This window comes from Mauremys mutica, chromosome 21 (genome assembly GCF_020497125.1).
Source record: "Mauremys mutica isolate MM-2020 ecotype Southern chromosome 21, ASM2049712v1, whole genome shotgun sequence".
NCBI lineage: Eukaryota > Metazoa > Chordata > Testudines > Geoemydidae > Mauremys > Mauremys mutica.
Window position 1 is genome coordinate 12729379 of NC_059092.1, and position 25972 is coordinate 12755350.

The 25972-nt window shown below is 42.0% G+C and overlaps 2 protein-coding genes across 2 annotated transcripts; both read left to right on the forward strand.

The window, feature by feature from the left end:
- Window positions 1-1539: 1539 nt before the first annotated feature.
- LOC123354484 (arylacetamide deacetylase-like 4) lies at window positions 1540-7986 on the forward strand. The gene is made up of 4 exons (XM_044996597.1): window positions 1540-1722; window positions 4914-5133; window positions 6766-6829; window positions 7212-7986. The coding sequence occupies exons 1-4, from the start codon at window positions 1540-1542 to the stop codon at window positions 7984-7986; spliced, it is 1242 nt and encodes a 413-aa protein (XP_044852532.1).
- A 4653-nt stretch (window positions 7987-12639) lies between these two features.
- Window positions 12640-24085, forward strand: LOC123354502 (arylacetamide deacetylase-like 4). The gene is made up of 4 exons (XM_044996620.1): window positions 12640-12816; window positions 15904-16120; window positions 18855-18918; window positions 23311-24085. Exons 1-4 carry the CDS (start codon window positions 12640-12642, stop codon window positions 24083-24085), a joined length of 1233 nt encoding a protein of 410 aa, XP_044852555.1.
- Window positions 24086-25972: the final 1887 nt, after the last annotated feature.

The following is a 25972-nucleotide window of genomic DNA, read 5'->3' on the forward strand; positions in this document are numbered from 1 at the left end:
TTATTGTAGCATGAGCTTTCGTGAGCTAAAGCTCACGGGGGCATACAAGGAAACAATATTGGTCAGCATGAGAGGTAGTGGATTCAGCACATCAGAAACCTAACCATTATTATAGGTATTTTTTGTAGGCACAAGGAAAATAAGAGTTTTAAGGAAGGCTTGAAGGAGGATAGTGAGGCAGATCTGTGGATAGTTTCATGGAGCTTCTCCTAAGCATGAGAGACAGCATGGGAGAAAGCATGAAGGCGCTTATTTGAAAATATAACAAGTGGACAATAGAGGCTGGCATTGCTGGCTCATCGGTCGAGTGGACGAGAGATGATGTAGGTAGGGGGGGAATAGGCTATGAAGGGCCATGAAAGTGAAGACAAGTAGCTTATAGTTAATGGGATTGTTATTAGAGGCATACCTCGAAAACTGGTGTTAAAGGCTAGATCACTCTGCTGTATTGCTGAGGAAAACAGGTGAAAGGTGGAATACACTGATGGTGGGTTGGGCTGTGCATACGCACAATGGAAAGAAGAACACAAATTCAGCACATCCTGCCCTAAAAGGAAGATGGACAAGTCTGATGACTAAACATCCAATTCACGTGAAGTTCCCAGTAGAAATTTGCGAGAAGAAATTCTCACACTCCGAACTTTCTGTTCTGGAAAACCCAAGTCGAACATTTGCTAATTTTTCAGAGGAATTGGGAAAATAGGAACATCTATGTGCCCTGCTTTCTTCTGCAATATGTATGGCACAATTGTCTGACTAAAGATTTTTCTGAAGTGCAGGAGTCCTGCTGGGGAGTCTCCTGAGGAATACGAAAATCAGAGAGACTTCAGGTCCAGCTGTGTACAGTTTTCACAGTGAAGCCCGTATTTTACACCACCATCTATTCCAGCATAAAGGCGAATATCTATATATAAAAACTTTACATCAGCTAAGTGCTGACATATAGGTGTAACAATATACCATGGGTAGACCTTATAGAGGCACATGACAAACAACACACCGAGTAGCTGTGCTCTTACATGTATATAACACTGTATATAAAATCTGACTACACACCTGTGTACTTTACTCATATTTACTGACAAATGAGACTATGAAACAAAGTGTATGAAAACAATCATGGAATTGATTCTTCTCTAGAGAAGTGTCTACCACTATTGCCAACGCAAATATTTGGCTTTTGGAATGTCTAAGAGTTAGTTCTGCAGTCCCACCAAGAAGTCCATCCAGAACTGAGTCATAATGAAACCAGATACAGAATAAATAGCGTTTTAGGCCCATTTTGAATGTTCATGTTGCCGGAGTTTGACTGTCAGATTCTAGTTTCTTCTGTGTGTGGGTAGAGCCATCATCATGATTCATGGGAGGAGGGTGGAGATAATTATTAATATTGCAGTCTTAATCTGATTATGTATTTTGCGCTGTGTCTCAGAGGGTGCCCTGTATTGCTTAGTCTCCTGTAAGGACACTTCAGAAACAAGTCCTGGGAGAATCAAATCAGAACCATTTCTCTGAGTACATCATCCTCATTCAAGTGAAATGGGGTTGGTTTGTGCTCCTTTGACATTAATAGGAGTGATCTGGATTTCTCCCTTTTTGCTACCGGTATTGTTCATTTGGGCAATTTGTTATGATCTCTTCAAATCAGAACTGCCTCCTGGAATTGACCAGCCACTAAAGCTTCGGTTTTATCACTCGCTATTAGTTATGACTGCTGTTCTGGTAAGTTGACTTGGCTTCAAACAGGGGATTCAACTTTTATTTTTGACTAATGGGATGGAAGTTGGAAGATCTGTAAAAAAAATGTTCTTAAACAGTCTAGAAACATCTGGAATATGAATTATACCACATTAAATTATCGTAATTCTTAAAGGTAAAGACTAGAGGCTGATTTTAGAATTTATTTATTTTGATTTTTTTCAGTGCCTCTCTCAAACTCTAGACACTTCATAATTTTTAAAACACTGCTTCACACAAAATGTTAAAAAAAATCTGTTATACATATTGAAGGTGTCCATAGATAGATACTCACATAATAGCAAACCTGACAGAATTCCAATACATCCTCTTCCATATCCCATTTCCTTGTCAAATATGGCAGAGAAAAAATGAAGAGTCATTTCAAAGTGGGAAACCAAAGTTTTTGGTTTTGATAATTTTTAAACATTTTCTTCAACTATTTTTGATTTGAGAAATTCCTCAAAACTGACCCTTTCCCACAAACACTTTTTGGTTTTGGTCAATTGCCTTTTTGACAGGAAAATCTCACTGAAAAAATCCCATCCAGCTCTAGTTAAATGCACATGCCTACCTTTATACGTTCACTGAGACATATTCACAGACATTTTACTACAGTGAAACCTATCTGAAGCAACAATCCCAGAAAGTAATAGATGTACTCTTTAGCTACAGATCAGACTAATACAGCTTGCACTATGTATACACTATACCCATGTTTTTTATATTGTATGTATTATGTATGCACACACAGATGGAATACAAAAAGATGTGCTACAAGTTATATTACTCTGAGTTTGGGACGGTTGCTTAATCACAAATGGCAAAGAGAAGAGTGGAGTTATGCAGATAATAACAGATGAGTATAAATAAAACTTTTATACCATACCAAACCTGCCACACCTACATGTGTTCTTTATATATTACATGTAGTCCATAAAAAAAAATCCTAGGATAATTTTACGGAATTTAAAACATTGTATTGGGATTATTGATTGTAACCTTCCACTTGTAAAGCTATGTGCCTTAGTTACTATGATTGTGCATGGATCTGAGGAAGAGAAAAATTAAAATTAAAATTAAAATTAAAACTAAAACATAAAACATCTTCAAAAATAACGAAAAATAATTTTTCTAGACCAAAAAAGTCAGTCTTGAAATGTGAACCTTCCAGGGCAAGGAGTGACCAATGCGTCCCCTTGCTTCTAACAAATGACATAAAGCTCTTTTGACATTGAACTTCATAGCTCATAGACATTATATCTTAAAAGTTATTCCTTTTTTATGTAAAGAAAAAGCTGTCCTGGACCCAGGGTTAAATATTTGCCATCCTGGGCATCGAGCAAGATAAAGCTTTTTTTGTTTGGTTGGTTTGGGGGCTTTGTTTTTAAAGGAAAATTTCACTCTTGAGAGGAAAAGGAGGAAATATTTGACAGGTTGCTTTAAAAGCACGGCAGGTATTTGAACATACTGAAGATTTTGGAATGTGATATTAAGTCCTGGTCAGATGGATTAGTGGATAGGTGATATGGTCATATCCATGTGATAAATCTAACAGGTATGTGGTAAATTTATCACATGCTTGTGCAATTTATGACATGGAGATCACCTCAACATGTCCAGCCGGCATATTACATATTTTGAAGGATAAGTTAAAGCTGCCCTGAGATTTACACTTAAAGCAGGACTAAACTTCTCACGTTTCACACTTTAATGACTGCACATAGTGTCCAAATCTGGCACAATGACCCCTCATAGGACAACTGAATTTTCTTTGCAATTTTTAACAAAATATTTACTTTCTTTTGTAGAGGAAGCATTTGATTTTACATTTTTATCCTCTTTTCCTTGGGTTCCTGAATCTAAACAGCCAGCTGCCAAACTTCCCACAGACCACAGAGATATATTCTCAGACATCAGCTAGGTTTGAAATGTATTAGGATAATCTTATGGAGCTATCCCATGAAAAGCCAACAGAACTGCTCAAATACATCCCCCTCTTTCCAGTGTTACAGGGGTTAGCTGCCTCTGTGGTGCCATTCACAATTTTCTGGTCTCTGATAACTTGGGATGCAACTATTCCTCTCTCCCTAGCCTCTCAGATCCTTCTAGCTTCTGTTCGCAGCAAAAGGTGATGGAAGGAGCTGGGAAGATTGATGGCCATGTTGTCAGAGAGGTCAAAGACCTCAAAGACCAGTTGTTCCTTCTGAGGATGCTGGTCAGAGAGCAATCTTGGGCTGACGGAACTGAGGGAATCTGTTCGTCTAGGACACAGCAGCTGGGACTGGCTGCTGAGGATCACAGCTGTAGTTCAGGGCTGAGGAGAAGAACTCCTGTCTGTTTTCCTGACTACCTCACAGAGCCCACTGGTTCCCAAATATTCTTTAGAGCCCCGTTTCTTGGCTCCAAACAGTAGCCTGGCTTCCTAATTCTATGCCATCTTCTCCTTTCTTATATCCACATGTCTACAAAGCGAAGGCCACGCGGGGGGGGGGGGGGGGGGCGGGGGGCTCCCCAGGCTAGCTTGAATCTAGCTAAGGTGAGTAGCAGCAGTGAAGGCAGCACAGTACAGACTTCAGAGCGAACTAGCGAGCTGAGTATGGACCTATGGTCTGTGCCAGGTTTGTACTATCTAAGTTGAAGTTTATACTGCGCTGTCTTCATTGCTATAGTGACCCATGCTAGCTGGATTCAAACTAGCTTGAATAAGTTAGCCCGTGCGCAGCTTTTGCTGTGGAAACATGCCCTTAGATGCCTCCTTGCCTAGCCCGTTTCCAAATCAGAAATTGTTTTTCCTTTTCTCCCTATATTTTTAAGATCAGCTGTTTTTTTGATTATTTGGCTCTCTAAAAATGAATGATCACAACCACGAACCACAACAAAAGACGACCCTTTTCTGTTTGGAATGGGGCTGCGTAGGGAACTCCGCACTGCACCATGTCCCCGTTGCTTCTTGTCCATGGCACTACTGGAGACCTAAATCATCTCTGTCCAACTTGGCCACTTTCAGCACCGCTCAATGTACTTAAAAACAGTTCGACCATTTCTTGGTTTGTGACCATACTCTGCACTAAATTCAACCCCTTGCCACAAGCTACCGTCTACGCATTTTGTGTAATTTGAAAGATTTGGACCTCTTTGCAGTAATCAATTTCGGATCTTTTCTGTTTTAATAGGGAAGGATTTTCGAGAAGCTGGGTATCTGCAGTGACATAAGCTTACTCCGGTTGATCCTAGATGGAATACCACCACCATGGAGAGATTCAAAACTCCTCATCAGTGACCTGAAGTTTGCTGAGGTGCCAGTGAGGGTTTACCAGGCAAAAGCACCATCTGTTGGCCAAAGGAGGGGTGTCCTTTACTTTCATGGAGGCGCTGGCACCCTGGGAAGCATTAGTAAGAAATACCAAGATTCAATTGATGATTGATAATTAAAAAAACAACAACACACCACACATTTTTGGAATCTCAGAAGAGGTTTGTGTTTGGCTTGAAGCCAGATCTAAAATAAGTTTTTAAAAATTTTTTGGCCCATCCAACAAACAAACAAACAAAAGCAAAAACAACAACGAGTTCTTGTGGCACCTTAGAGACTAACAAATTTATTTGGGCATTAGCTTTTGTGGGCTAAAACCCACTTCATCAGATGCATGGAAAAATACAGTAGGCAGGTAGAAATACACAGCACATGAAAAGATGGGAGTTGCCTTACCAAGTGGGGGGTCAGTGCTAACGAACCAATTAAATTAAGGTAGAAATGGCCTATTCACTTCTTGTCAACTGTTGTGAATAAAGAACAGGAGTACCTGTGGCACCTTAAAGACTAACAAATGTATTTGAGTATAAGCTTTTGTGGGCTACAGCCCACTTCATCAGATGCATACAATGGAATATATAGTAAGAAGATTTTATATATAAAATCTTCTTACTATATGTTCCATTGTATGCACACACACACACACACACACCATGAAAAGGTGGAAGTAGCCATACCAATTGTAAGAGGCTAATTAATTAAGATGAGCCACCTTAAAGCATGAATTAACATTTTGGTCCATTACAATACTATTGCTGTTATAGACCAAGAGAAATACATTTCCATAGTTCTGTACTTATTTCCTTTTATATTTACACATCTTCTAGGCATCTATTGACTGTAGAATACACCTCTAGAATCTGTAAATGGGGGCAAGAGTCCCCAGACCACTAAAGATACTTTGGTGATTAATTTGGCCCTGTGGGAATACATGCAAGAGTAAGGTGATATGGATTTGGCCCTTCTTGAGGAATATTGTATATTGAATTCAGTCCTGATTCACTGACTGATGGAAAGGTTTTATTGTGTGGAGAAATGTACTCACAGGACTCAGGACTGCAGTGGTTTCGACAGCATGTGTGCGCCACACCTTATTAAGGAGTGTACATAATAATAAACGTCTAATGTATTCCAAGGGCGATGAACTATTATGACATCAAAACTTCCCAACTGTGAGAAGAGTAAGACAATGGAACAGACCGCCACCAGAGGTTGTGACAGCTTCTTCACTGGAGGTTTTCAAAAGGAGGCTGGATAGCCACCTTTCTTGGATGGTTTAGACACAACAAATCCTGCATCTTGGCAGGGGGTTAGACTAGATGATCGTTGTGGTCCCTTCTAACCCTATGATTCTGTGATCAACAGAGTTACACTGGGCAAGAATTTGGCACAAAAGAGTACGGAGCAGGATTTGGTTCTTAGATTTTACGTAGTTCTTCACGAGTTTCAGTCTTATTTCTAAAGAATATGGAATATATGAGAACTCAAATAGCTTCTTCTTCCTTGCCACTTCCTTATTTGGGGTTGGCGACTTTTATAGCCTTCTTTCAGAACTCATGATTGTACATGAGGCTGTCGCACAGATTGGTCTCTGAGGTCTGCTGATATTTGGTTCAGGTACCGAGTTTTTAGTTTTCCCCTTGGTTGCCTTCCATTCACACTATTAAGTATTAAAACTCAAATATGTCACTCTTGAAAATTTTTGTTTTCAGATGCCTTTGAAAGAGTGTGTCGTTATATTGCCAGAGAAACCGATTCAGTGGTTGTGTCTGTTGGGTAAGTGAGCTCAACCCAGTGTTTTTATATAGGTTTTTTTTTTCAATGTGACAGTTTACAATTGGAATGCTTCTGTGATACATGCGGAGATCTGAAAATGTGACAGTCCTTACTATTTTAGCTTGTGCCCTATATTTCTGGTTTGAGGGTTTTGTTCATTTTAGGGATGTATTTTTAGGCAAATTGTGCTAGAGAAATTCAAATAAAATTATTTAAAATTTTGGACATTTTTATTGAACTAATTAAAATGCATAGGTTTTATAATTGTGCAAATTTAGAATGGCGTTTTTAAGAGAAGATGCCACACCAATTAAACATAAAAATATGGAAACAAAATTTTTGCAATGGCTTCTTTAAAAATCATCATTTCTTTGATATTTAGTTATCGGTTGGCTCCTGAATATCTGTATCCAAGCCAGTACTGGGACTGTCTCAATGCCACCATACACTTTATGAGGAATGTGGAAGATTATCAGGTGGATCCTGCCCGCATCATCCTTTGTGGGGACAGTTGTGGAGCTAATTTCGCTACTGCTATTTGCCAAATATTGGTGAGCAGGACAGACCTCCCAAGAATACGTGCGCAGGTTTTGATCTATCCAGGCCTCCAGGGGCTGGACTTTTATTTGCCTTCATATCAGCAGAACCGCTCCGTCCCCATCTTGTTCCAGGATCGCGTTGTCTACTGTTGTTTACGTTACCTCAGTAAGGACACATCAGTAGTGGAAGATGTCCTGAAGAGTTCCCACGTTCCTGAGGATATGAAACTGAAGTATAACAAATGGATAAGTGCAGACAATATTCCTGAGGAATTTAAGATCAGAGGCTATAAACCACAGAAACCGCTTTCATATAAATATGATGTTCATGAAGTGATTAAACAAATGTTAGAGGTAATGTTTTCCCCACTTTTAGCTGAAGATGCTATTGTTAGCCAGCTTCCTGAGTCTTATATTTTGACCTGTGAATTTGATGTGCTTAGGGATGATGGACTGTTGTACAAGAAACGATTAGAGGACAATGGTGTTCGAGTCACCTGGTACCATAATGAAGATGGTTTCCATGGAGTATTAACCTTATTTGGTTACGGAATTTTTTCATTTCCATCTGCAAAAAAGATACTGGATAATACTGTGAACTTTATTAAAAAAATGTGAAAAATATTCTTTTTTAAATGCTGCAGGTCCTGTACTTCCAATAGCAAGTGCAAAATACTTTATGCAAATAAATTAGGCACTTTTTGTTTAGGTTTGCATTTTTTAAATTATGGAATATTTTACACTTTCCAGTTTCCACCTGCATAATTGTGACCCTCAGATAGAAATTATAACAGCACACAGTAAAGCCAGTATAACCACTGAAAACCACAATAAAAACATGCCTAAGACAAGGGGGGAAAAAACAGAAATATTCATTCTGCCCGAGCTTACCTCCAACAATTCATAGATCTTTGTACAACAGGTCAGGGTCCTGAGAGAAGCAACAGGGACAACTCTCCAGCCCCTCCGGAAAGCGGAGGGACCTGCAAGGAGAGGGGAAAAGAGTGGCATTGTTGTCTCTTGCTCCTCATCAACATGAAGGATTTTTGGGGAAACACAAGGATGGAAGAGTCTCTTGATGTATAATGCAACATCACTTCCCTTTTTACCCTGCCTGTCCTTCCTGAACAAGCCATACCCCTCTAACCAATATTCCAGTCATGAGACTTATCCCGCCAAGTCTCTGTGATGCCAATAAAGTCATAATGTAGCTTATGCACTAATACTTCCAGTTCTTCCTGTTTATTCGACACACTTTTGCAATTGTGTATAGACATCTAAGATGTAGAGCAGATTCCCCCACAGATGTCCCTCTTGTTGCTCCTATGACCCTAGTGTAATTCCTGCTCCCTTCCCCTCCCCCCCCCCCCAACATAAGCTTCTGTTAAGGTTGCCTGTTTTATACTGCCGGCTTTTGTCACCTGCCTCTTTTGAACCTGGTTTAAAACCCTCCTCGCTAGGTTGGCAAGTTAGTATGTGAAGATGCTCTTCCCCCTTCTTGGTCAAGTGGACTCCATCTCTTCCCAGAACACCTTCTTCCTGGAATAGCATCCCCTGGTTGAGGAAGTCAAAGTCTGCCCATCCACACTGTCAGTGCAGCTGTGCGTTCATCTCCAGGATGCATGTGTCCCTGCCTGGGCCCTTTCCCTCAACCAGGAGGATGGACAAGAACAAACCCCACATCCTTCACCCTTTCACCTTAGCTCCCAGAGCCCTGTAGTCACTGCGGATCTGACCCATGTATGCGGAGTGACAGATGTGACTCATGTTGCTTCACACACAGCTGGACAGTGCACAGATCCTATGTAATGAGGGCAGTATAAGAATCTGTACAGAACAGATTAGATCTTAGTTTTTGGGAAGAGCTTCAGAGAGTATCACTGCCTTTTATTCCCCCCTCTCCCAATTCTGTCCCAGAACTAAAAACCATCTGAGAGAATAGCTTTTTCCATGTGGTTTTGTTTCTAAAGCAACACAACAGATGGGCCATATGGTGATGCAAAGCCTTCTCAGAGCATCATTGTAATGAAAGAGGATAACCAGGAGTTCACTTGCCCCTCCCAGATGGATTTCACATGCTCCTTTTCTACATTCTGTTCCCGCCTAGTTTCGTCTTTTGCCCTTTCCCTTTCTCACACTTTGCCGTCCTTACCTTCCCCCGTTGTTCTGTCTCATTCATCCTCAAGATGGAGGGTGACTACACTGGGCCAGTCAGAGTCTAGTCTTGGTTACTCTTGAATTCAGCGGAGATGCTCTAAATTGATGGATTTTAAATAATAGCCACTTGACTTCAATTTCTTCCTGGCTTCCACCTTTGCACAATTCAACATTGCTCTCAACTGCCCTATTCCAGCTACCAAACAAAACTGCCCCTTTTACCAACCTCAGGTCAAATGGACCCATTTCAAACTGACCCTCCCACCGATCCCAATTGAAAACGTTCCTCCCAATTGAAAATGTTCCTCCCAACAGCTTTGTGTCAAGCCTTGTGACACCCAGCTGCCTCACCTTGTGACACCTTGTGACACCTCAACCTGCCAGGCCACCTTCCAGAACCTTTTGATGGCAACATTCCACACCTGCTGTTAAAAGGACACCATCGCACAGATCAGTCTCTCTTTCTTTGCACTATCTGAGCAGATACAAAGAGATAAAGAACATCCCTTTATAGGTAGCCTGCTGAGTATTTTTGCAACCCTCTTGGCTACTAATGAACTAAGCAATTGTTTACCATAATACTTAACCTCACAATATTGGGACATACAGGAAACTAGGTTTTTTTTTAAGTCACAGGTGTCTTTCTACCATTAATCATAATGCTTCTCTGTGCCGATGATACTTGAATGGTATAACATCCCCTGCAGGGACACTGCCTGCCCATGCAAGTCACAGCAGTCCAGAGGCTATTTTAACTTGTGTCAATGGTTGAACTGGCTCCTGGCCAGCAATAAGGGGCATAAATATGCCAAAAAGCTATTTTCGGTCTTCCCAGGTCCTACACTGAATAGAGCTCAGTCGAGAGGTCAAGAATCAGGGTCATTGTTCTCAGACCTAGCTCCATTGTCATCTCTCCCCTCCCCCATTTCTGCTCTCATTCCCCCTATCCCTATTCCCATTGTTCTTTTGCAAACCTGACACCTTCCTGCTTCTCCCATAACAGACTTTTCCCCTTCCATCATGCTGTCCCATCCTCTTGCTGCTGGAATAATGCCCTTTTCCTCACCTACGAATCACCCTCTTTTCTCCTTCTTTCAAACCCATGTCTTCCAGAAATCCCTCTTCTAAACATTAATATTCCCCACTGTTTCCCTCAAAGGAGATGTTGGCCATTGTCTTTTGTTGTCTGTTTTGATCTGATCAGATTCTAAAATATTCAGGTCAAGGGCATGTCTATAATTATATCCATAGCTTTAATCTCAAAGCACTTCAGCCAAGGTGGGTAACCATAATTATTATTTTTGCAGATGAAGGCAGAAATGAACTTCACGGTATTTTATAGACTGTGTCTCCCAAAATACTTTAGCTTTTCCATAAATGGTGCAGTTACAGAGCTAAATAATATCAGGGGCCGGGGGAAACAAAGAAATGTTGCTAAGAAAGAAACTATATTTTTTCAAAAAAAGCAGCAAAGAGTCCTGTGGCACCTTATAGACTAACAGACGTTTTGGAGCATGAGCTTTCGTGGGTGAATACCCACTTCGTCGGATGCAAGTAGTGGAAATTTCCAGGGGCAGGTATATATATATGCAAGCAAGAAGCTGAGTTTCCAAATGAGATGGAGAGTTATTGAGGCAAAGAAATGCTGAAGGCTGGTCAAGATGTCAGGAGCTGCGGAAATGATGGCTCTTGTACCTACAGTGGTACAGGTAGAGGTCCAGGAAGGAGAACATTAGGAAAAAATAGGGAGTGTAAAAGAGGCAGAGAGTGTGACCAAAGCCACAAGACAGGCCATAGCAAGACCATAGAGGGCTTTGGGAATTAAAAGAAAAAAATTAAATTGGGTCCTTACGGGAAGGAGCCATGTAAGTTGCTTGAAAGTGGGACTGATGTGGGTGAACTTTTCTGTGCATGTCAGGAGGCAGTAGGCAGCATTCTGTATACGCTGCGAGTCAAAGAGCTGAGAACTAAGGGATGCCAAGTGGGAGGTGTTACAAAGGCTGATGAGGATTTTGGTAAAAGGTGGAACCAACGTACTGGCACACAGTCACTTACAAATGCTGGCAGAACCTCGAATCGGAACGAAGTTGGGAAGGGTGACAAGACACAAACTAAGAATTGTTCCCTGCTGTCAGAATTGCTTACAATTGGTACAAATTGATGTAGCTCCATTTGAATTCAATGAAGAGATACCAATTTACACTAGCTGGCAATCTGGCCCATTTAACATAGTCTAGAGTTCATCCCACAGTCTAAATGCAGAACCACTACTGAAGAACTAAACAGTTTGCTCCCTTCGTTGCTAAAACAGGTATCTTAAATTCCTGCTGTATTGTAGGCTGACCCTTCTGGTGCCTGTTGCAGGGTGAAGGAATGAGGCTGTGGATTAGCCCAGGCTGAATACCACCAAATGTACAGAGAAAATGAGCTGAACTTTTGGATACTTGTCTGAATCAAATTTCTAAAAGATTCAAGACATTGTCACTTCCTCCCCCTCCTTTACCCTCTGAAAATAGTGGGAGGCCTAAGAAGGTCTAAAATTACCAGCCGCATCAAAAATTAAACTCATAAGTCCCACATCCCTTGGGAGGAACACACTGTAGATACAGAACTGTCCTGCTGACTACCTGTAGCATTGTTAACTTTGCATATGTACAGTTTAGGTTGAGCTACCGTACTTTGGCTGGCTCTGTCTCTCCATGACCAAATCTGCATATCATTTGTGAAGCTGTCAGGATGGGCGCACTTGCCAAAAGAGCCCCTAGCAGAATTTTATACTGCTGTGCATGAGAACGCCTACGTTAAACACATGAATCCAGCCAGTTACAGTGCAGGCACATACAATCTCATCTTTGCACAATGTTCAGTGCGATCCTCTAACTAATATTCATCTGCAACACTTGCCTAAATTGTTATGAAATCCTTCACCATGTCAACAGTGCTGTGATGAAATGTTGGGTGCTATAAAAACATTCTCCATTGTTGTTTCAGCTTGGGACTACAACCCACATTCTTTTGTGGCTGTAATAATTATATAACCAAGACACTTCAGAAACTGGAAGGCACATCAAGTAAAAGTCAGTTCTCTGACTACATCACCCCCAGTCAAGAGACATGGAGCTCGCTTACTCCTTGTTCACAATTGCAGCAGAAATATTGATTGTTTCTTTTACTCTGGTGGCAGCATGGACAATTTATTATGAGCTCTCCTATTCCGAAATCCCTCCTGGCGTTGAGCAACCTGGAAAGCTTCGCATCCTTCACTGCCTGTTGATTTTTTCACGTGTGCTGGTGAGTTGACGTGGCTTGGAACTGCATGGTCATTTTAGTTTTTGATTGACATGGGGGGAGAAGCAGGGGGAAAGTTTTAAAAGTAAATGTTGAGATGTGGTGCGCTCTGCTGAGACAGAAACTAGGAGAGATGGGACAAGTATTTAAGACGAGAAGAAAGGCTGACTTTGAGTTATGGAGCAAATTCCAGTCTTCTCCTGCGGGTGCAGATACGCTCCTGCCAGCAGAATTTGATGACTAAGTTAGGGCTGATCTACACTACGGGGGGAAATCAATCTAAGATACGCAATTTCAGCTACGTGAATAGCGTAGCTGAAGTCGAAGTATCTTAGATCGAATTACCTACCGTCCTCACGGTGCGGGATCGATGTCCGCGGCTCCCCATGTCGACTCCGCTACCCGATACGGCGGGTAGTCTGGACGTACCTTAGTGTGGCAGAGAATTCAACTCTGAATTCCACTGTCCAGGGACCAGCTAAGATCAAGTCTGTGACTGAGGGAGCTGGAAATCTGCTGCTATGTACATCCTCTGCTACCCCTGCCCTTCTGGGAAGGGGTATCTTAGGGCAACAGCAGCTACTGTCCTCAAGGCTGCAAAAAACACCTGTAGACCTGAAGCTGGCCTGACACAGAGGTTTCCTTTCCTTGCTGCTCCATCCTTGTGGAAATACTAAGGGTAGAGCATTCACAAATTCTCTGGGATCTGCAAGGAGATTCATGCAATGCATACTGTTAAGAAGCAACACCTGGCTTTCCACCAAATATATAAATCTCACCGTGTGAAATATTTCTGTGAAACGTAACTCAAATAAAAATTGCTTGCAAAACTGAAATGGTTTAACTTTTTTTTTTAAACTGGTTTGTATGGGCTAGCATGCCTTCATGTTCAAAAAGATGTTGCCTTTTCCATAGCTTAGTTGGATTGTTGTGAGCCCACAACTCAAAGTTTAGGTCTGATGTGCCCTTGCATGTTCGTGCAGGTTTGCATATGTTCAGAACTATGTATGGGAATGAAACTCACAAGCTAATAGCAGCCTCAAATGTTTGCAGTAAGTTGGTGTGTTTTGATTGTTCCATAAGTGGAAAGGTGTAAACTTTTTGCCCTCCCGGCTCACCTGCAGCTATTAATTTTCGTATTGTCTAAAACAGTGTTTCCCAAACTTAGGACGTCACTTGTGTAGGAAAAGCCCCTGGCGGGCCAAGCTGGTTTGTTTACCTGCCGCGTCCGCAGGTCCGGCCGATCGCGGCTCCCACTGGCCGCGGTTCGCTGCTCCGGGCCAATGGGAGCTGCTGGAAGTGGCGGCCAGTACGTCCCTCGGCCCATGCCATTTCCAGCAGCTCCCATTGGCCCGGAGCAGCGAACCGCGTCCAGTGGGAGCCGCAATCGGCCGAACCTGCGGACAGGGCAGGTAAACACACCAGCCCGGCCCATCAGGGGCTTTCCCTACAGAAGCAGCGTCCCAAGTTTGAGAAACACCGGTCTAAAAGTCCAATGACTTAGCAAATGGCTGTGAATGGACAAAGACTAATTTTGACAACTTTTGAGATCCAAGTTGAACACTTCACACAATTCTAGCGCTTGTGTAATGAGGAGATGATTATTTTATTTCTTGGTTACAGAAATGATAATCAGTTTCCTGTATCTGATGCACAACTGCATTACCAAATTTCTCTTTCTGACAACTAGTTTTATAGCACAACTTTTTAACAATGGGGATTAGATGGCTCATGGGGATTGGTGATGGAATACAAAGCCTTTTACCTCCAGGTCAACTGTTCAAATTAACCTGTTGTGGCAACCACAATTCACAATAATCTGAAGGCTATTTGGTCATCTATGTTGAAGGAGTTGATGATCTTAATTCACTTCCTAGTGGACCAATGACCACTATTGGCATGGACTGGAACTTTTGTTAGCATTCTTGGCAAAGGACTTAATAGGCCAGGAGGGCTAAAGCACCCTCTATTTTGAGGCATAAAAACTGGGAGATGTAGGGGTAACTTGCACAGCAACTACCAATGAGGCATTTATTCTGAGGAAAAAACAGAGGACTTCCATCTCCAGGCCTATCAACATGGCAACTTTTACCATCAGAGCTGGGGGAAAATTTTCACACGAACAGTATATTCACCAAAAAAAAATGGCAGTTTTGGGTAAACCAAAAGTATTCCCAAATTTGACACAAATTCACCAAATAGTTTTGGCCAATTCCCCCCGGATTTAGCTGCCATTCACACAACCAGCAGCAGGTGATGGTGTCCTCCTTGTAGCCCAATTCCTCCTGCTGTCTGATGTGGAGAAGAGATTTGAACTTGGGTCTCCCACATTATGAATGCCTGTGGAGTACCACAGTGAATGACAGTGAATAGCCACTGGGCGAGGGAAAGAGAGGCTGACTCTATAGAGGTGGTTAGACATGCATTCATCTGTGGTATGGGAGACCCAAGTTCAAGTCCCTGTTCCAATGACTGTTTAATAATTTATACACAGTTCAGCAGCTTCATCAATGGAGACAGAGAGACCCACACCAGACTGCCCAGTAGCTAGGGTACTTTTGTGCCCTGCAGGGAATGCAAATTCAAATCCCTTCCCCACATTAAATGGCGGGAGGAACTGAATACAGGTAGGTGCCCTAACCACTGGACTAAAAGTTATAAGAAAAGCACCAGCACTGCCTCCTCCTCCAGCCATTTTATGAATCGAACCCTTTAAAAATGCCACCAATAAAATGTTTCAGTCAAACAACAAGTTTCTTTTGACCTGTAATGGATTTTTTTCAGTTTGCCAAAATCTTTATTTTTAATTTTTCAAAATTGGTTCGACCTGCACCAGTCCCCCACCCTCTGGTTTTTCAGAATGGCCAAAAAATCAGTTATTTGCCCAGTTCTGATGACCATCACTACATTTACTTGAAACCCTGTTTTATGAGCTCAAAACACTACAGTAAATAGCCACATCTTTATTTGCCCATAGCAAAAAAAACAAAACAAAACAAAAAAAAAAACATTAAGCCCTGTGCACTACCTGCACAGTGGCCAGATCAGGGCCATCTTCAACTAATTTCTGGCCTTCCTTGTTCCAAACAGGGTAAGATTTTGGAGCACCTCGGTTTCTGCTCTGAGATTGACTTCATCCGCTACACACAAGATGGAAAAAAACCGCGGGAGGACCCCAAACTCTTCATCAAGGATCTGCAGTTTGAGGACGTACCTGTGAGGGTTTACCAGCCTAGAGCACCTTCTGCTGGCCTAAGGAGAGGGGTCATCTACTTGCATGGAGGAGGCTGGATGTTTGGAAGCATTAGTAAGTCATTAAAGGGGGAAACAAACACTAACAGTATTTAAAACAAATAACTCATCTGAACTGTTTAGAACCTCCGAAAAGGTTCCAGGTCTGTTTCCCATTTCAGGAGAAGTTTTGGACCAGTTCTTATTGTATCCAAATGGAGTTGTGGCTTCCATATTAGTATCGAAATTAATGTACACTGGTTGCTGTTGGTAAAAACAGCTTTCAAATCCAACCTTCTGAAGCCTGATGGCTTAATGCCCTATTTTTATATACATTTGTGCAACTCCATTGAACTCCGAGGGGAGGATTGAGGTCTGTAATGTTTATAGGTGCCTGTATTTTGGGTGTCCAAGTGATGTTAAAATGTCACATGGAGGGTTTTGTTTTTTGGGGGTGGATGGAGAGTTCACACTAGGTAGAAAAGATTGCCTGTCATAGGCCACCCAAAGCTTTTCTACAAAGATTGGAAGAAACAAAGAAAGAAAATTGGGCTGTATAAGTAGGGGCATTGCCAGCAGATTAAGGGACGTGATCATTCCCCTCTATTTGGCATTGGTGAGGCCTCATCTGGAGTACTGTGTCCAGTTTTGGGCCCCACACTACAAGAAGGATGTGGAAAAATTGGAAAGAGTCCAGCGGAGGGCAACAAAAATGATTAGGGGGCTGGAGCGCATGACTTATGAGGAGAGGCTGAGGGAACTGGGATTGTTTAGTCTGCAGAAGAGAAGAATGAGGGGGGATTTGATAGCTACTTTCAAATACCTGAAAGGGGGTTCCAAAGAGGATGGATCTGTTCTCAGTGGTACCAGATGACAGAACAAGGAGCAATGGTCTCAAGTTGCAGTGAGGGAGGTTTAGGTTGGATATTAGGAAAAACTTTTTCACTAGGAGGGTGGTGAAGCACTGGAATGGGTTACCTAGGGAGGTGGTGGAATCTCCTTCCTTAGAGGTTTTTAAAGTCAGGCTTGGCGAAACCCTGGCTGGGATGATTTAGTTGGGGATTGGTCCTGCTTTGAGCAAGGGGTTGGACTAGATACCTCCTGAGGTCCCTTCCAACCCTGATATTCTATGACTCTATGATTCTCTAGGAAGTGGATTGTCACAAATTGCGTGGAGGGCTAACACAGGTATCTTTGCCACAAGGAAACTAGCCTCTTGTTTTCTAGAAAACTGAAAATACTCAGGGTAGAGCTGGATGAATAATTGATTTTTTTGGTTCCGCACATTAATTAATTAAAGCCATCAGTTTGGATCAAATGGAAAAAATGGTGATGGTGCGTTTTGTTGCCATCCACTTCATAATTTTCAGCCCAGTGGTTAGGACACTCACCTGAGATGTGGCGGACTCAGGCTCAGATCCCTACCCTAGAACAGAGATTTGAAGTTACATCTTTCTTCTCTTAAATAAGGGCCTCAACCCCCAGGCTATAGGCTATTCTGGGGCGCGTCTATTTCCACCTCTCCTGGTATAGCTGTTCCACTTTGTATAAAATACTTGAATAGTCACTGGGCCAGAGAGCAAGAGCAAGAATGACGCTATAGCTTGGGGTTGAGGGGGATGTAGCAGGGGGAACACCCAAGTTAAAGTCCTTGTGCCAATGAATAATTATGTATATAAACTGGAACAGCTGCAACAGAAGAGACAGAGTGCCCCACCCTAGAACAGCCCATAGTCTAGTGGCTAGTGCAGTCAGCTGAGAAGATAGAGACCTAGTTTCAGATTGTTGCTTCAGAGCAGTGATTCGAACCTTCATCTCCCACATCCAGATGAGTGCCCTAACCACTGAGCTAAAGATTATAAGATGGGCAGCAGCACGGCTGTCCCTCAAGTTGTAAACCTAGCCCTCCCCACCGACATTTTTTTGGCCAAAACTATTTGGTGAATTTCTGCCATATTAGTAAATAGTTTCAGGTCAAACAAAACTGCATTTTTTGGCAAATAAATTACGTCTGAAAATTTTGCCCAGCTCAAACAGATTTTTGACGGGTCTTCAAGCCAGTCTCCACTTTCGCTCACACTTTCAATTGCAGGTTTAATATCATGAGTGCAAATTTAGGGTCCTTTTCAAGAAAATTTAGCCATCACTATCCATTTATTGCCGTAGAAAGGATCAAGAGACCAAATTCTGCCCTCAGTTTCTCCCTTTCAACCCCACTGCCTTCACGGAACAATAGAAAGGTTAGATAAGTACAAGGCAGATTTAGCACAAGCCCATTAGCTGTGTTACAGAATATACATCAATACTGATTGGACCACCTCAGAGCAGAGTAACATGATATGGTGTTAAATGTTGATGGCCCATCTGGATTAAGGCTCCCAATGCTGGTGGAGCTGAACAGTAGAAAACTTGTAGAAATCTTCCCTAGCGTACAGAGAACCAACCTGCGCCTACTGTTAAATCAGGAATGGGTGGTATGTGTTATTTGGTTGCAGTGGTAGTCTGAAAATACCGTACCTGAGCTTCTTAGAAATATGCATGTGAAGGGAAAGGTAAAAAGCATTGCACTTTAACAGTGCCGCAAACAAGTGAAAATGCAGTTCCTGAGGTAACAAATACAACTATTTAACTGGCAAAAACAAATAAACCCAAGACAACTAGAAATAGGCCCAAACCAAAACTACGGATTCACTCCACTATTTGGGATGGAAAATTTTGGATCGGGGTCTGGATCAAGAAACAAATGTTCAGCTGGGACTCATCTGAATTTGAGACACTAATTCAGTGCCATTGGAAACATTTGTTTTCAGATTCCTATGACAGAGTGTGCCGCTATATTGCCAGAGAAAGCGAATCAGTGGTGGTGTCTGTTGGGTGAGTTAATCCAGTACAAATGGAGATTATGTACAAGGAGTGGGTACGACAAATATTGCAACCTTCTGCAGTATCTTTGGGGACCGTTGTATTCAATGTTTATGTATTATTGTGTTCTACTTCCTGTGGGAGGGTTACCACAGCTCTTCCAGGAACTAAGAACATTGGGGGTTTTCATACATCAGGTCAGCTGCACCCGGATTTCCCCTCAATGGTCCAGCGAGAGCACCCATTCTCAGGCTTCCACCTCCCCAGCCATTGCCTTTTGTGAATGGAGACCTGGCTCTCCCTCCCTTCTGAACGGGGTATTTCTAGGCTACTCAGCTCCCTGCCTTCACTGTGGCATTTCCAGCAGAGACTGGCTGCCCAAGCACACCTGCTTGCTTTCTCTTCCGAGATGACTCAGTGTGACTGCCCATCGTTACAGATATATCACAGCTCTTTTTATGCAAGCCTATTTTATTGGCAAATGCACTACAGAGAAAACCTACTAAAAACAATAAAAACCTACGTGCATACTAACAAGCATACTAGACATTAACCCCAGTTCTAACAGACTCCAGCAGGAGCAGTCCTTTAAAACCCCACAAAGGGGGTCTCTTGTCCGGTCCCAACTTGATGCATCCGATGAAGTGGGTTTTAGCCCACGAAAGCTTGTGCTCAAATAAATGTGTTAGTCTCTAAGGTGCCACAAGTACTCCTCATTCTTTTAACTTCATAACAGCATCAGCTCAGAACTAGCGCACTTATCACATTTTACTCCACCCTTTATACAGGTCAGGGTCTTTGATCTAGAGTTTCTAGGAGCAGGTAATTAGTAAACAATGGGTTTTCCTCCCCAGGGCGTACTTCCAAAGGGTGGTTTTGAAGTGAATCATTCGAATTCCCCCTGCTACTTTCTAGAAAACCCACTTCACATGCATTGTTCCAAAAAGCCCTTTGAAGTTCTTAATATCTTCCAGGGATTGCATTAGTCAGTCTCCTAGAGAAGTTACATACATACATTTCCACAATATCACACACTCAGTTGCATTTTTAATTCGATGGATCCCAAAGACGATGAACCTAATTCAACAAGGTCCAACGTAATTCAATAAAGTATATTCAGGATATTGCAGGAAATTGTCAGTCTGTCACAGGGGTGCTTAAGGTAAGTTGCTGAGATGGTAAACAACTCCTAAGAGGTACGACCCTCTGGGTTGGTTTGAAAGTTCTGGTTGAAACTGGATTTTCCAGAGACCAAGAGACAAAAAAAGGGCTTTTGCTATTAAAAAGCTAAGCTTGAACGGATATAGGGTCTTCCTCTTGATTCAGCAAATGGACAGGATTTTTTGTCTTAGTAGGGCCCCAGGCCGTATTGGCCTTCCACGGCCCTGTAAAACCAACGGATGATTTTGGGTACATTTTGTGTCTAAATCTGTTTATGGTTTATTATAGGTTTTCTTTGTGATGCTTTTATCTTAAGAATAAATGTTCTCTGCTGAGAAAGAGCGGTGTGATAACTCATAATTGCTGGTATACACTGGTCATAGACGTTGGAGAAAGAGCCACACGGGGCTGGCCATCAGGTAGACTGGCTTGCTGGGGAGATCACGGTGTCTGTCAGGGGGCTGTGGAGCCTTGTCAGACTCCTGGTCAGAAGGGAGTGGGACACAGGTCCTTGCCCAGGGACAGATGACAAATAGAGACCTGAATGGGCAGTCCTGGAGTGGACCATGGAAGTGGGATACAAACGCAGTTACCCTGAAACTGTGACAGAGAGTTTAGAATTGGCACGTTGAACTTTCAGGAATATGTCTTTATTGGACAACTGCTTGTCCAGCATGAAAACAGCTCACCAAAAGGCCCAGATTTACATTCTGCACTGTACCCCATTTTCCTCCGTGCTGCGATGATGCCGGGCCTGCCCTGTGTCACAAACTAGTCATCCCACTACCCTACAACCCAGATATGGTTCCTGCCATGAAAACAGATTTTTTTCCTTTGCATTTAATCCAATATTTACTATGGTTTTTGCAGACCCAAGAAATAGTTTACACATGGTATGCAAATATTATTGAGCAGGTTACACAAGGTTATGCTGCAGAATGAACAAGACGGTGTCTGAACACACATCTAATGTCCTCTACCCATTTTTGTGATGGCATGTGCTTCAAGCCTGTGGAAAGCAGACATTGCAATAGGAGACTCTTCCTCAGGGTTACTTTGTTTGGGATATGTTCTTATATTATGTATACCATTAAATTAAGACAGAGCATGCATCATTTTCCTATTTACAATACACAAAAGGTGCATGCCCCTCTGAAATGCCTCTTTCTCTTGCATCATAACTGCTAACGTAATTGTTTCCTGTTTAGGAATGACTCACCCCATTTTATTATGAGTGAACTATTTATTATTCATTAGCCTTTTCTGTCAAAAATCTCTCCTTGTCCAATCTATTGCAGCAGAGTTAAGAGAAGTGTCTACCTCTTTCGCCTCATATGTCCCTCTCTGAAGTTTCTCATGTTGGGAATACTTGGCATTTTCAGTACCCCAGACTAATGTTAGGGAACATATCTACTTGTCGCACCCTGTATGCCTCCTACTGGCTATGCTCCACCTTTTATAAATACTTCCTGTTTCCTCCATTCCCTGTCTCCTTCACTCCCACATTGGTGACCTTCTTTCATGCCACTGATAACTTAACAACAGGCTCCAAATTAATGTTTATCAAGAGACAAATTAAGGCCTCTTTAAAATCTTGGCCCCATGTATTTTAAAATATTTACTATATTCACAGTTAGTGTTGGGATCCTTGATTGATTGGTCCTTTCTCTGAAGCAGTCTGTGTCTCATAAAGAGAGCTGATCATGTTTTAGTTCTGATTGTTTTCTGCTATTAAGTGGAGCCCACTCCTGAGGGAAGACTCTCTATTGCAACTTATATAAAGGAAATGCTTCCTGCCCACAGAGTATTTATTTATCTTTTGGCATAATAGTATAATTATTATTACTAAATAGCACACTTAATAACAACAACTGTGTACAGCTCAATGAAGAAAAATGCAAACGAATGACGAAGCCAGGGTACTTTTTAGACGCCAATAGCCATTTTGAAGAGCACATCCATACAGCTTAGAGTGAAGAACAAAGCTGCACTTAACATTAAACTCACTGTGAAAGGTTTCCCCAACTCCTTCCAGGTCAGGATATTAAAATTTTTCCAGAGTGTGCACCCTGGGAGAGGAATGGTAGAGGCTGGCTCCAGGCACCAGTGAAGGAAGCAGGTGCTTGGGGCGGCATGTCTGGATCTTCGGCGGCGGGTCCCTCAGTCCCTCTTTTCCTCTTCGAGCTGCCGCCGAAGAGGAAGAGAGGGAACGGCACGATTGAGCTCCTGCCAAAGATCGGCTTTATCTCCCCCCCCCCTGCTTTGCCGCTTGGGGCGGCCAAAAAGCTAGAGCCGGCCCTGGGTAAAGGGATGGAAGAGCAGAAGAAAAAAAAATTGACTATAAATAGAAAATAGTTAGTGTTGACCCTCCTCTCCCAATTATTGTCTTTCCTTGCTCACGGGTCACAAGTATCAAATTAAAAAACAAACAGAATATTAGAGGCATCTAAAAAGGATGCTCTTTCTGTAAGAGAATTCCACCACCAAGAATGAAGAATGTTGAAAGAAAATTTTAAATTATTATGACTTATGTAGATTACAGTTGTGCCTAGAGAACTTAGGTGAGATCTGCACTGCATGGTGGTAGATATAGTAGAACCCGCTGTGAGGAGCAGTCCCAGCTTTTCAGAGCCTCCAATCTAAATAGATAGAGCTATATGACTAACCGATTTTTCAGTTCAGTAGCTGAACTAAGTGATTTAAAAAATTGTTTTGGTTTCACCCAAAACAAAAATTTTCTGGTGAATCCTCAGACAAACAAAAACAAAAACACTCCTCAAAAATGTCATTTCAGTTTGAACAAAATGTTTCATTTCACCCGAAACCAAATTTTAGGTTTTTTTATTTTAACCCCCCCCACCTTTTTAAAAATAAAATTGACTTAAAATTCAAACAAAAATCATTTTGAATTGAAAAAAATCAAAACTTTTTTTTTTTAAAAAAACATTGAAACAAAAACATTTTGATTATTTTCGCCACCTGAAACGATTTGCGAATTCAGTACAAAATTTGCAGAATGTTTTGGACAAACAATCTGCATTTTTAGGTGAAAAAAAGTTTTGTCTGAAAAATTTCAACCGGCACTCTGAACAGACAGAGCAGTCAAAGCACGTGAGGGAAACAGAGGCACAGTTAGAGGAAGAAGCTTGTTGCAAGGTGAGTGACAGGCCTAGGAATAGAACTGACCCTCCCAAACCCCAGTCTCTGCTGCCTCTCCAATAATCAACGTCTCCAACGTTGCAGGTATCGTTTGGCTCCTGAGCACAAGTATCCATCTCAATTTAGGGACTGTCTCACTGCCAGCACACACTTTATGAAGGCTGCAGAAGACTATGGGGTGGATTCTGCCTGTGTTATCATTAGTGGGGACAGTGTTGGAGGCACTCTTGCTGCTGCTGTTTGCCAAGCATTAGTGAGCAGATCGAATTTTCCAAAGCCACTTGCTCAGATTTTGATCTATCCAGGCCTTCAGGCAATAGATTTTTATTTGCCTTCATATCAGCAAAACTGTGCAGTGCCCATCCTGTACCGAGAGCACGTTATCAGCTGTTGTCTGAAGTATCTGGAGAAGGACGTCTCAGTATTGGAAAATGTCATAGAGGGGTCCCATGTTCCTCTGGACATGAAACTGAAGTATGGGAGATGGATAAATCCAGACAATATCCCTGAGGAGTTTAAGATCAGAAGCTACAAACCACATTTGCCCACTTCATACTCAGATGAAGTCTATGAGGTGGCTAAACCAGCTTTAGAGACAACTTTTTCACCTCTTCTGGCTGAAGATTCCATTGTCAGCCAACTCCCCCTGTCTTATATTTTAACCTGTGAATACGATGTGCTTCGGGATGATGGACTGCTCTACAAGAAACGGTTAGAAGACAGTGGCGTCCCTGTGACTTGGTACCATGTTAAAGATGGCTTCCATGGAGTGGTTAGCCTATTTGATTTTGGGATTCTATCGTTTCGCTCTGGTAAAAAAGCAATGGATAACATTGTAAACTTTTTAAAAAGCTTATGAAAACTGTTTTTAAATGTTTGTATATATTTTAAAGTCTATATTTATACCAAGTTTCTGGAAGTCTGGATCAAAAAATTACTATGACAGGATTAGGGGTCTGTGGCTTTGATTCTGCTCTCATGTTTTAGTTGCAGGGGGAAGGGGCAAAATAAACAGGCCTCCTTTTAAGGCTTATTGGGTTCACATTCTATAAGAATACAGAGTATTGTACATTTGTCTTTTGTTCAGTTTTGATTCCCAGACTGGAGTAATCATTTCTTTTGTCCTTTTAAATGATTAGCAATTTTAATAACTAATTAAACAATGCTTTCAGGAGTACAATAGAAAAAGAAACACACAATGCAAAGCAGTACCATAAATAAATACACTTCGAATAGGAGCCACTTTTTGGTCACTCCGCCACTGCTGTGTGATACCTATTGTGACGGTTCTCAGGGTACCCAGGTCTGTGAATCCCTGCCTCTGGTGAGAGGTAGCCTTACCCTTGTTGACTGGTTATCAGCACCCTAACACCATCAGCCTTTCAGCCACTCAAGCACTCCCCTTTGGGCTATGCCAGCCTTGTCTTTGCCTTGCAGGTTCACAGTAGCTGCACCTGTGTCTCCGAGTCTCCTTGAATCATTCCCCTGTGATATCCAGCCCCTGACACTGGCTACTCACAGAAGTCCCAGATCCTCTGCCCGAAAGGAGCAGTGTACCCCAGTTTACTAGTTTTACCTTAAACCACTGCTCCTGTAAACCACACAGCACTTCTGAGCAACTTTTAATAAAACAAACATAGGTTTCTTTAAGAAATAATAGAGATTCAACTTGGAACAAGAGAGAGTGGTGGAAACAAAATGATTACAAGACAAAACAAAATCATGGAATGTGAACTAGGGCCTACACTTGTTAACAGTTGCCTTACCTGTCTAATCAACTAGGTTTTTCCTCCAAAGTCAGAGCTGTGGCAGAGCTGGCTGGCTTTACAGGAACCAGAATCCAAACTTTCATGGAGACATCCCCACTCCACAAAATGTTTCCTCAGTGAATGAATCTGGAGTGCCTCTACCCATTCTGTATGATACCAAAAAAGTCTTGTCTTTATTCTTACACAGGGCGATCCCCTGCCTCTTGAAATGTTTCTTTTTTTACCTCCAAGTAGTATTTGATTGTTTGCAGTTGTCCCTGCTGGTTTTCCATTGATAGTCTTGGGATGGAGCAAGGCTAGACCACTGAGCTTTACATTACATCATTGGCTAATTGGATAGGGGTGACCACTCCCTCCTGCTTGAACGGGCCATCACTGAGACGTATTACCCCTTAGTGACAAATTTTTACATCCAAGACCTTAAAGCAGATTTTCAACTTAGTTACGTTATTCTTTGAATAGTGCCCGTACACACGTTTCACAATGATTATGAGCCTTGATAAGTTGTGAGCTTTCTGTAGATACCTTACATGTATCTTTATAAATAAATACCCTGCAAGACACGTGTTTGGTATAGTGAGTTTGCTAGGTTTGAGACAAAGACTGTTTGCGAAGAACAGAGGACCTTTGCCAAGGGGCTTCTGTGTCACACCTATCATATAGGTGAATGTTTTACTGCAATTTCAGATTTACAAAAATACGTATCGGAACATGTAAATTCTAGTCCTCAAAATGGCAAAAGACACGTACAGAAAGTTAGCCTCAAACGTGCAGAACTCATAAAATCCCAGCCTCAAGACCACAAAAGTCTAGAGAATTATTATTAGGAGAGTATATAGACTTATGCAATAAACAGGGCTCATCAGTGCAAAAATACATGTAGAAACATGCAGTAAAGCAGCCTCAGCATTACAAAAATACATAGAAGAGCACACCCAACCATAGTCTGAAAATCCTGCTCAGCTCCTTGTAGGGGA

Excerpts from the sequence above, each read along its gene's own strand:
- LOC123354484 (XM_044996597.1), top strand. The coding sequence starts at position 1,540 with ATGGGGTTGGTTTGTGCTCCTTTGACATTAATAGGAGTGATCTGGATT. Across the intron at positions 5,134-6,765 it reads TGGCACCCTGGGAAGCATTA|ATGCCTTTGAAAGAGTGTGT; the intron begins GTAAGAAATACC and ends TTTTGTTTTCAG. Across the intron at positions 6,830-7,211 it reads TCAGTGGTTGTGTCTGTTGG|TTATCGGTTGGCTCCTGAAT; the intron begins GTAAGTGAGCTC and ends TTTGATATTTAG.
- LOC123354502 (XM_044996620.1), top strand. The coding sequence starts at position 12,640 with ATGGAGCTCGCTTACTCCTTGTTCACAATTGCAGCAGAAATATTGATT. Across the intron at positions 16,121-18,854 it reads CTGGATGTTTGGAAGCATTA|ATTCCTATGACAGAGTGTGC; the intron begins GTAAGTCATTAA and ends ATTTGTTTTCAG. Across the intron at positions 18,919-23,310 it reads TCAGTGGTGGTGTCTGTTGG|GTATCGTTTGGCTCCTGAGC; the intron begins GTGAGTTAATCC and ends CCAACGTTGCAG.